General features: G+C 45.9%; 1 protein-coding gene across 3 annotated transcripts; it reads right to left on the reverse strand.

Moving 5' to 3' along the window:
- Positions 1-427: 427 nt before the first annotated feature.
- On the reverse strand, positions 428-11,248 carry EEF1B2 (eukaryotic translation elongation factor 1 beta 2). 3 transcript variants are annotated; one of them, XM_083401924.1, is made up of 6 exons: positions 10,815-11,248; positions 9,047-9,169; positions 2,852-2,975; positions 2,559-2,625; positions 1,780-1,905; positions 428-623 (listed from the first exon to the last, which is right to left on the reverse strand). In XM_083401924.1, exons 1-6 carry the CDS (start codon positions 10,892-10,894, stop codon positions 469-471), a joined length of 675 nt encoding a protein of 224 aa, XP_083258050.1. In that variant the 5' UTR covers positions 10,895-11,248; the 3' UTR covers positions 428-468. The 3 variants fall into 3 exon arrangements, with proteins under 3 accessions (XP_083258050.1, XP_083258048.1, XP_083258049.1); XM_083401922.1 differs by lacking the exons at positions 428-623; positions 1,780-1,905; positions 2,559-2,625; positions 2,852-2,975 and adding an exon at positions 4,304-5,798 and having other exon boundaries at positions 10,815-11,090; XM_083401923.1 differs by lacking the exons at positions 428-623; positions 1,780-1,905; positions 2,559-2,625; positions 2,852-2,975; positions 10,815-11,248 and adding exons at positions 4,304-5,798; positions 10,665-10,795.
- Positions 11,249-11,372: the final 124 nt, after the last annotated feature.

An 11,372-nucleotide genomic window follows, 5' to 3' on the forward strand; every position in this document is an offset into this window, starting at 1 on the left:
CCTCTCTGAGCGGTGGGAACAAGAGGAAGCCGTGTTATACCAAATCAGGCCCTTTCCTCCACCTAGCTTAGTACATCAGGGGTCAGCGAACATTTTCAGCAGGGGGCCGATCCACTGTCCTTCAGACCTCGTGGGGGGCTGGACTATATTTTGGGGAAATGAACGAATTCCTATGCCCCACAAATAACCCAGAGATGCATTTTAAATAAAAGTATACATTCTACTCATGTAAAAACACGCCGATTCCTGGACTATCAGTGGGCCGGACTTAGAAGTCGACTGGGCCTTAGTTTGCCTATCCATGGTCTACACCAGCCTTTCTCAACCTGTGGGTCCCCAGATGTTGAACTACAACTCCCATCACCCCTAGCTACAAGGTCATTATTTTAAACGGCAGTTTGGGACATACAAAACACACACAAAAGCCTCGAGTGTTGCAAATGTTTTATTCCTGGTGCTATTGGGGGCTTAGATTTTGTTGAAAGCAGCCACATCCATGGACTGAACATAATCCTCAAACGCAGTGATCCTCTCTTCCAGCATATCGGTTCCAACTTTATCGTCTTCAACCACACACTGAATCTGAAGTTTCTTGATTCCATAACCAACTGGAACCAGCTTGGCTAGAAAGCAATCAAAAGAGCTGTGAGAAGCGAGGTTCCGCCTCTTTTCTATCTACGCAAACTCAGGGTTATGGACTGACAAGAATCTAACTTTTGGCAATGGATGTGCCTAGAAGTGGGTGCTGCCACCCCACACTCTCATTTACCTGCTTGCCGCCCCCCCCCCCCAGCTTACCCATGCAGATCAGCTGAGGAGAATCATGGTCTCCTCTTTGCTCATCAAATGCTCAATCTGATTGGGGGGGGAGGGGCAATTTGCATCCCCATCAGGGTGCTGGCATCTGCCTGCTCTAGTTGCTGCCAAAATTGGTAGGACCTTTCTGGGGGGCAGGATTAGGCCTTTAAAGTGGAAGCTACATACTCCTGACCATAAAGGGAACAGATTAAAGGAGCCCATTCTCCTAGACTGACAGTGGGGAAGTGAGACATTATTATCTTTGAGGGAATAGAATTCTATTTATACTCCGCTCATCTGGCTGGGTTTCCCCAGCTGCAGATACCTTCATCAAATCACTTCTTTAACTGTTGAATACATCACAAAGAAAATGAGGACAGGGTGTTTGTGGGAGTTCAGAGTTCAACCAGTTCACCAGGTTTTTCTAGACTTTTCTGCAAAGGGCAAAATCCTTGCTGTTTCAAAGGGCTGCGCATTAGAAGCATTGCTTTGCACACATGTACTCTGTGCCTGCTACATACAAGCACCACCCTGGCAGTGCTACCCCTCCGCTAGTGGAGATGGTTTCTTACCCTTCCTTTTCCCCAACCTTCCTCCAAGGGGGGGCAAATATTTAGATGCAACCCCCCCGCCTGTCAAATGCACAAATGGAATGTGATTGTGGAGCTCATTACGTAAGCCATTCTGGACCCCACGATCTATTCAACAGCTGTGATGGAACGCCAAAATTTTACTCTCTCAAACTCAAGAGAACTACTGGGAGGCCGTATGCAGCTGTAGCAGTCTTAAGCCCACCCACTGGAAGCTCTCCAGATCTTCTTACTTGCAAGGTTCCACTGCCCTGGGAATTGAAGCAAGTGGCACCATCAAGTTCTTTGGACTACAATTTAAGAGCCATCTGAATCGAGCGAGATGTTATGCATATAAACTGTGTGCTCTGCCAGAGAGCTATGAGCCTCCTATTGTCGGCCGGTTACTTACAAGATCCCCAAACGAGGCCATCCGCCTGAATACTTCTGACACACTCTTCTAATTTGCCCATGTCCGTCTCATCATCCCAAGGTTTCACGTCCAACAAGAGGGACGACTTGGCAACGAGTGCTGGCTCTAGAAAAACCAAAGGATAGCTCAGGAAAAGCAGCAAAGCAGAGTGTTCCGATTAAAACCAGGAATTCTCTACAAATGCACCTAGTTGCAAGTTTAAGCTATACTGGTTAAGAAAAGCATTAAAAAAAAAGATTACACAGAGGCGTAATACATTACAGAAACGTTAAGTACTGCTAAACGGAACATTGATTTCTCTATCCAACTAGGCTATTACAAGAATACGAAGTGTGGACGACACGGTCCTGTCTGTTACACTGAAATTCTCTTCCCTGGTGGAGAAAGGAGCATTGCATAGTGTAACTGCTAATCTCCCACAGTTGGAATACTGCAACTGCTATAGCACAGAGCAGTTTCAGGCCAGTAGCTGTGGGATCCTGCATTGCTTAGAATTAGGAGTCAGAATTTCCCCTTCAGCAACACAGCGCAGGATTTGATTGTAAACAATTGTTTCCTATGGCTTCTATTCCACAGCCTGGAAAAAACATTGGTCAAAACTAGGAATTTTAACTCAAAACTTATTAGGACACTTTGGAAATAGCTGGAAGAAAGTTCTGCTGTCACTTATTTATGCTGATTTTAATTCACAATAACCTTACATCTAAAAAGCAATTCAAAGTGCATAAATTCAAAGGCGAAGGAGTTGGATAACGTACTTTTGGATTTCTTTGATTCATACTGAGCAAGCCGCTCCTCCCTTAATCTTTTTGCTTCTTCACTTTCCTATGAAAATAAAGAGATTGTGTTGGGGAAAAAAGAAAGCAACTGTTCCCAAACAGTGATCAAGTAAACCTGGGCATGTCAGGTGAAACAAATCATCATGTTTTCAGCCGAAAGATGGTGATTTGGTTTTGTTCATCATGTTGCCAGGCTCTTTTTTGTTTAAATGCATGTGGGCCCATGAGACCTCTCTGCAACTGGAAATTGAAAGAAAAAATATTCTGGGTACCTCCTCTTCATCAGAACCAAAGAGATCAATGTCATCATCATCTTTGCTGTCTCCGCCTGTGCCTGTTGAGTCCTCAACATCGGAAGGGCCATATTTTCCCAACGCCTTCTTCACTCCAGGCAGACTAGGGGGAAAAACCAGACGGAACTTATATGGTGCCCTTCTAACTACATACAACCCAAAATTAAATTGCAAAAGTATGCCCCAGTTTTGGCAACTAATTAACAAATCAGCCACCACTTAACCATCGAGATATTTCAGAGGCAAGATACCAGATGCCAGCTGAAAAAGCACCTGCCACCCAACGGGCAGGGATGCGGGTGGCACTGTGGGTTAAACCACAGAGCCTAGGACTTGCCAATCAGGTGGTCAGCGGTTCGAATCCCCCCGACGGGGTGAGCTCCCGTTGCTCGGTCCCTGCTCCTGCCAACCTAGCAGTTTGAAAGTCCGTCAAAGTGCAAGTAGATAAATAGGTACCGCTCCGGCGGGAAGGTAAACGGTGTTTCCGTGCGCTGCTCTGGTTCGCCAGAAGCGGCTTAGTCATGCTGGCCACATGACCCGGAAGCTGTTTGCGGACAAACGCCGGCTCCCTTGGCCAATAAAGCGAGATGAGCACCACAACCCCAGTCAGTCACGACTGGACCTAATTGTCAGGGGTCCCTTTACCTTTACCCAACGGGCTTGTCACTAAATTACACATGCAAGCATGGGAGATTGGGTTTATGCCTGCCACAGAATGAGGTTCGAATAAGGTGATAGAATGAACTGAAATCTTTTTGCCCAAATGTGCTCATTTATTATTATATTATAATGAAGCGCATGTGCGCTCACATTTTTGAAAAGACTCACTGCAAATAAATATTTCTGTTAGAGCAGAGAGATTCCAATTCAGTCCTGTCCCTGCCATGTTCCACGTCGAATTCCGGGGAGTTCTTAGCAGAGGAATAACAAAGATGATACCGCCCCCCGGAGCCTAAAGTGGTACAGCCCATCCCTCCACATCAGTTTGCCGCATGAAGCAAGTGGTCTTACCGGGATATAATATTTCTTTCTGCTATTTTGCGCCCCCCCCCCCGTATTCTCTCCCAACCACCATAAATCTTTGGTCTGAACCTGGACTTGTAGCTGCTCTGGCAAACTGCTTGTGCGCTTACGGCCAAGGGATCACCACGCAGAAGCCGCAGCTCTAAGCATGACTCTGCATAAATGGCCAACCTGAGGTGCCCTCCATCTCACCGCTGCCTGTCAGTTCATTAAGCCCAGACACTGAGTATGATTAAGTGTTTTGACACAAGCCCGGAGCTCTCTTAAAACAGCCATATTCTCATGCAGTGCTAGCCAGAAGTGTTTTTTATTTGGGGGAAGGGAGGGGGAAAAGGGAATAAAACCCTTTTGAAAAGCATTGGAAGAGCTCCACCTGGTGCCTGAAAATTTTGAACAGGGTACACAACATTCAATTTCACAGGTTTATTCTATATGCACCAACTTATTTCTGAGGAGCAGGAGTTACAACAATTTCATATCACCCTCGATTAGATCTTTACTGTACAAGGAATAGTCTGCACTGATACAAGTATATAATTCATGCCTTAAGTTGCCGCACTGCTTGTTTAAGAAGGCCTTCTTGTCTCTCCTTGCTTTTCTTTGGAAATCTGCATTCAATTTCCTGTATCTTTCGCTATCTCCCTCGCATTTGGCTTGCCTTCTCTCCCTCGCTATTTGTAAGGCCTCATTGGACAGCCATGTTGCTTTCTTGCATTTCCTTGTCATTGGGATGGTTTTCGTTGCTGCCTCCTGTGTAATGTTACGAGCCTCCATCCATTGTTCTTCAGGCACTCTGTCCACCAAATCTGAATCTTTAAATCTGTTTCTCACTTCCATTGTGCATTCATAAGGGATTTGATTTAGATTGTCTCTTACTGGCCCAGTGGTTTTCCCTGCTTTCAGTTTAAGCTTGAATTGTGCTATAAGAAGCTGATGATCTGAGCCACAGTCAGCTCCAGGTCTTGTTTTTGCTGACTCTATAGAGCTTCTCCATCTTTGGCTACAGAGAATATAATCAATCTGATCTCGATGCTGCCCATCTGGTGATTTCCATGTGTAGAGTCGTCTCCTGTGTTGTTCGAAAAGAGTGTTTGTGATGACCAGCTTGTTCTCTTGACAGAACTCTATTAGCCTTTGCCCTGCATCGTCTTGGACTCCAAGGCCGAACTTGCCAGTTGTGCCTTTTATCTCTTGATTCCCTACTTTAGCATTCCAATCCCCCATAATGAGAAGAACATCCTTCTTTGGTGTCAGTTTTAGAAGGCATTGTAAGTCTTCATAGAATTGGTCAATTTCGGTTTCTTCAGCATCGGTACCTGGTGCATAAACCTGTATTACTGTGGTGTGAAAAGGTCTGCCTTGGAACCGTATCGAGATCATTCTATCATTTTTGAGATTGTATCCGAGTATCAATCTCGCCACTCTTCTGTTGACTATGAGGGCCACTCCATTTATTCTATGGGATTCTTGACCACAGTAGTAGATATGATGGTCATCCGAACTGAATTCGCCCACTCCGGTCCATTTTAGTTCACTGATGCCCAAGATGTCAATATTTATTCTTGCCATCTCCCGTTTGACCACATCCAGCTTACTATGGTCCATGGATCTTACATTCCAGGTGCCTATGCAATATTTTCCTTTAAGGCGGCTGGCTTTCTTTTCATTTCCAGGCACATCCACAACTGAGTGTCCTTTTGGCTTTGTCCCACCCGCTTTATCAGCTCTGGATCTACTTGTTCTTGTCCTCCGCTCTACTTTCTTAGTAGCATGCTGGACGCCTTCCGACCTGAGGGGCTCATCTTCCAACGTCATGACTTTTATATGCCTGATGTTATTGTCCATGGAATTTTCTTGGCAGAGATACTGGAGGGGGTTGCTGGTTACTTCTCCAACCAGAGATCTGTTCGAGAAAATTGAAAATATGAAAGGAGTGTTTCACGCAAAGATGGATATGATAAAGGACAAAAGTGGAAGGACCAACAGACGCAGAAGACATCAAGAAGAAGTGGCAAGAATACACAGAGGAATTATACCAGAAAGATATGGATGTCTCGTACACCCCAGGTAGTGTGGTTGCTGACCTTGAGCCAGACATCCTGGAGAGTGAAGTCAAATGGGCCTTAGAAAGCAGTGCAAATAACAAGGCCAGTGGAAGTGATGGTATTCCAGCTGAACTATTTAAAATCTTAAAAGATGATGCTGTTAAGGTGCTACACTCAATATGCCAGCAAGTTTGGAAAACTCAGCAGTGGCCAGAGGATTGGAGAAGATCAGTCTACATCCCAATCCCAAAGAAGGGCAATGCCAAAGAATGCTCCAACTACCGCACAATTGCACTCATTTCACACACTAGCAAGCTTATGCTCAAAATTCTACAAGGCAGGCTTAACCAGTATGTGGACCGAGAACTCCCAGAAGTGCAAGCTAGATTTCGAAGGGGCAGAGGAACCAGAGACCAAATTGCAAACATGAGCTGGATTATAAAGCTAGAGAATTCCAGAAAAACATCTACTTCTGCTTCATTGACTACGCAATAGCATTTGACTGTGTCGACCACAGCAAACTAGGGGGGGGGGGGGTCTTAAAGAAATAGGAGTGCCTGACCACTTTATCTGTCTCCTGAGAAATCTCTATGTGGGACAAGAAGCTACAGTTAGAACTGGATATGGAACAACTGAAAGTGAGAAGGAATTAAATAACCTCTTAATGAGGGTGAAAGAGGAGCGCAAAATATGGTCTGAAGTTCAACATCAAAAAAACTAAGATCATGCCCACTGGGCCCATCACCTCCTGGCAAACAGAAGGGGAAGAAATGAAGGCAGTGACAGATTTTACCTTCTTGGGCTCCATGATCACGGCAGATGGTGACAGCAGTCACGAAATCAAGAGACGCCTGCTTCTTGGGAGAAAACGATGACAAAGCTAGACAGCATCTTAAAAAGCAGAGACATCACCTTGCCGACAAAGGTCCATATAGTTAAAGCTATGGTTTTCCCAGTAGTGATGTATGGAAGTGAGAGCTGGACCATAAAGAAGGCTGATCACCGAAGAATTGATACTTTTGAATTATGGTACTGGAGGAAACTCTTGAGAGTCCCATGGACCGCAAGAAGATCAAACCGATCCATTCTGAAGGAAATCAGCCCTGAACGCTCACTGGAAGGACAGATCCTGAAGCTGAGGCTCCAATATTTGGCCACCTCATGAGAAGAGAAGACTCCCTGGAAAGACCCTGATGTTGGGAAAGATGGAGGGCACAAGGAGAAGGGCACGACGGAGGACGAGATGGTTGGACAGTCTTCTCGAAGCTACCAGCATGAGTTTGACCAAACTGCGGGAGGCAGTGGAAGACAAGAGTGCCTGGCGTTCTCAGGTTCAGGGGGTCACGAAGAGTCAGACACAATAGAGTAAACAACAACAAAAGCTGTCTGGCAGCTCTGACTTTTCATTGTTAGAAAGCTTTTTAAAAAAAGGACTGAAGAACACATGGCGGGAACACAGAAAAGTCACTGTATGCGAAGATCTGTTTCCAGGAGAAGCATTGTTCATGAGCAATAACATTCTTAAAAAAACATTTCCCCTTACATATGAGATTTGGAGTTGGCATTATTGTGACTTAGCTTTGTTTTTTATTATTTTCACAATAACTATCACAAATAAATTAGGGTGCTACAAGATTCTGCTTCAGTTTGCATGCTACAGTAATGCATACATAGCTGCCCCTAGTGCAAGTAACCAACCATTATCCCTAGCTTAGCATTATGTCCAAACCAGGGATTGTTGTTTCACTCAGGCAAATCTAGTCTGGAGCAAAACAAACCATGATTCCTGGTTCAAACATAATGCTCAGCCAGGGATCATGGGGTGAGCCATCTGAATGTTTTCACTAATACATTCCAAAAATATCCTGATTCCCTGAGGTTTAGCAGATTTGAATCATGCTGAATTAGTCTGGTTTTAATCTATGCCCTTCACCCAGTGTATGTGTTCTATATAAAAGTAAAGGTAAAGGACTCCTGGATGGTTAAGTCCAGTCAAATGCGACTATGGGGTTGCGGCACTCCTCTCGTTTTCAGGCTGAGGGAGCCAGCGTTTGTTCACAGACAGCTTTTCTGGGTCACACAGCGTGACTAAACTGCTTCTGGCGCAACGAGACACCATGACAAGTGCCAAGTGCCTGGAAACACCATTTACCTTCCCGCCACAGCTACAGCGCTACCCCACAGAGGACCTTACAGTCCGCAGATAACATCCTAAGGATTCTGGGCCCCAGAGAGATCAGACTGGCCTCAACCAGAGCCAGGGCCTTTTCGACTGTGGCCCCAGCCTAGTGGAACCCGCTCTCACAAGAGACTATGGCCTTGTGGGATTTGACATCTTTCCGCGGGGCCTGCAAGATGGAGATGTTATGCCAGGCCTTTGGTCAGGGTTCAGTCTGACTCATTTTCTCCTTGTATAAGAACAAGCATGAAGGAGGTTCCCAGACCACTCACAGGTGCTTATAATATCAGAGGAAACAGTTGGTAACTGCCCTCAATTTTAACCTGAAGATTGCAACTTGTCCAGTTTTAATTTTAATTTGAATTAATTGTGGGATGTATCTTAATTTATTGATCGCTCATTTTTATGCATTGTCTTACTTGTATGTTAGCCGCTCTGAGCCCAGCTTTGGCTGGCGAGGGCGGGATATAAATATAAAATTATTATTATTATTATGCAACAGCAAGAAGGGTATCCCTTTGTACAATGAAACTTTCCCCTCTCCCCCTGAAATTGTGTGTGTTCACATGGCAAAGGGGAATAGTTCTGTCTGAAAAGCTAGAATGCTTGTGCAGATGAAACATTTATAATAGCACAATTTCACCTGAGGTAGTTTCAGAAAGAGAAAAATGTTGCATCCACATCACTGATCACTGCTGGTGCTGTATATGGCTGTCTAGGACAAAAGGGGTCTAAAGTTTTTGGGTGTCATTACATAGTTACACTAGCACAATGGGATTCCCCACCCCTCTTATGCCATCTCCAAATCTGCTTTGGAGAGTTGGGCGAACCCCCAGAAAAAGGGGGGCGATAAGGAGAGAGAAATCGCTCTGTTGCTTAATGCTACATTGAATACAAACCTGTAAATGACAGCAAATTGAGCCCTACCTTGCCTTTTGTTTGTCGAAAGACTTAATGTGGTTGTACCAGCGGAGGGCATGGAACAGCTCAGGAGGAGGGGGTGCACCCACTGCTTCAAAAACTGCAATATCTGCTTGGGATGGGACATACCTACAGAAAACATGTTCAGGTTAACATTTGTTTCATTCAGCAAAATGAAAAGCACCACAGATATAAAGTGAAATCCATCTCAGCAAGACACAATAAATTATGGTTACCAGACCAGCTTCAGAACAAGCCAGCTTCCAGCAATATAAGAGACCAACTTCAAACTTTCATATCATGGATTGTTCCAGAACTGATAACTGCCACTTTCCCAGTTTGAACAAAATGGTTAACTATGGTTGATTAACCATATCCATTACCTCTGGGTTAGAGTCTTAATACTCTACCACCCAAGAACCACAACAAAAGCCCATACAGAATCTCCAAAAGCCCAAGTCATTTCCCAGTAGGCCCAACACATCTAGGACTGATGTATTTTTTAAATGATGTAAAGTCTCAGTTTTGGGCATTATGGCAGGTTGCAAATCCCATGATCCACACACAAAGACTGCCATGCGGTCTTGGAACAAGTTACTTTAAGCTTACATATTCTCACATGTACTCTTCCAACCCATCTTTGTGTTTTCCTCCCATTTGCTTTTCTAACCCATCCTTGCATTTTTACCCCCCCCCACCCCAAGTCAGAACCAGAATAGCTTTATCCCCAAACCACCCAACAATGGCCAAATGTGTTAGTAAAGGACACGTGGCAACGGCTTGGAAAGAGCATTGCAAATCAGACGGCTGCTGGTTCAAATGCCCCATAAACCATCAATTCGTTAGGCAAGCGGCTCTCTCCCAGAGCCCCAAATCTGCAACAGAATAATTTATGGGACTAGAGAGCAGAAGGGAAGTAGAAGGCAGGGGGGCCAAGAGATAGTGCAAGGCCTCGCTGCCTATCTTTGAGGAAGGGGGTAAAGACCAGCTTGCACCCTGCACCACCCAAAGGAACAGGAACCAGCAGCTATTCATATATAAATTCATTGTTAAAAGGCGGCTGCTTTGGGGCCTTGAAAAACTCTTTCCTTTGTGCCTGCAAGCCTAAGACAGAGCCCCTCTTCTTGTAAGCCGTTCTGAGTCCGGCCTTGGCTGGGGAGGGCGGGGTATAAATAAAAAAAAATATTATTATTATTATTATTATTCTCTTTTTAACTAATGTGGGCCTCTGCGGGAGACAAGCCTGACCTGAAAAGCAAATACCACTCCTAGGACTGGTATTCGTAACCATGATTTGCCTTATGATGCCCCTCAGAAAGTAGGAAGACTAGAGGCTAAGATTTATCGGCTACTTTAAGAGGAGGCTGCATTTTAAATTGAATTTTAGCTTGTATTTTGAATTGGTTCCCCCCCTTCTCTTTTCCGCTATTGTGATTTTATTGGGGTTAGCCGCCCTAAGCCCGGCTCTGGCCAGGGAATAAATAAAAATTGTTATTAATATACATTAAAATGCCTCAGAATAACGTGGCTCCAGTCGTAGGGTGTTAAAGAGATACACCTACGACCATCTATAGCTCCTTTCTCGCGCGCGCAAAGGACAGCATGGTTTCCAAAAGAGACTTGCCAAGTTCCTAGTCCTCATTCAAATAAGCCCTCTTCGTGCAGCAACGTGGGGCCTACGCGGGAATGAATGGGAAAAGCGGGGCCTACTGCTGGCGTTTAACAGGGACACGGAAACCCGCCTATATTTCGGGGTGCGCGGAGGGCGGCTCACCCCTCGATGTAGCTCCTGCTGGCTAGGAAGGCGTTGAGATGCTGGAGCCCCGAGGCGGATTTCAGATCCCCAAAGCCCATGATGGCGCCGAAGTTTCAGGAGCGGGAGGCGGGGAAGAGACCAGCTGCGCGCGCACAACAGCCACCACAACGGCCGTCGGGGAAAGAGGGCGGCGCTCGGCCTCCGCTGCTCTTATATAGACGCACGCACGCACGCACGCAAATCCCTCCGCCACGGAGTTGGATTTCCGCCGACGTGTCCTTCCGCCGCTCAAGGGCGGAACAACGGACACGCCCCCCAGCCCCGCCGCTTTTGAAAGTTGCAGATTTATGACAGGAGGAGGCGGGACCAGCTCTCGCGTCAATCAAGGAAGGGGCGGTGCTTCTCCCCGTTTGTTTCTAACGGATCGGCCCCGCCCCTCCGCAGGTTTTAAAAGCCGGAAGCTACGCTGGGAAGAGGCGGATCATCGCTCACGTCAATCAAGGAAGGGGCGGTGCTTCTCCCCGTTTGTTTCTAACGGTCCGGCCCCGCCCCTCTGCAGGTTTTGAAAGCCGGAAG

Source organism: Podarcis tiliguerta, assembly GCF_965153285.1.
Source record: "Podarcis tiliguerta genome assembly, chromosome: 1".
NCBI lineage: Eukaryota > Metazoa > Chordata > Lepidosauria > Squamata > Lacertidae > Podarcis > Podarcis tiliguerta.

What these genes read in the sequence shown, in the direction of transcription:
- EEF1B2 (XM_083401922.1), bottom strand. Translation starts at nt 10,894, where the DNA reads ATGGGCTTTGGGGATCTGAAATCCGCCTCGGGGCTCCAGCATCTCAAC. An exon ending in AGCAGGAGCTACATCGAGGG is followed by an intron (nt 9,170 to 10,814) that starts GTGAGCCGCCCT and finishes TGTTTTCTGTAG; the next exon opens with GTATGTCCCATCCCAAGCAG. An exon ending in TTCGACAAACAAAAGGCAAG is followed by an intron (nt 5,799 to 9,046) that starts GTAGGGCTCAAT and finishes TTTCTCGAACAG; the next exon opens with ATCTCTGGTTGGAGAAGTAA.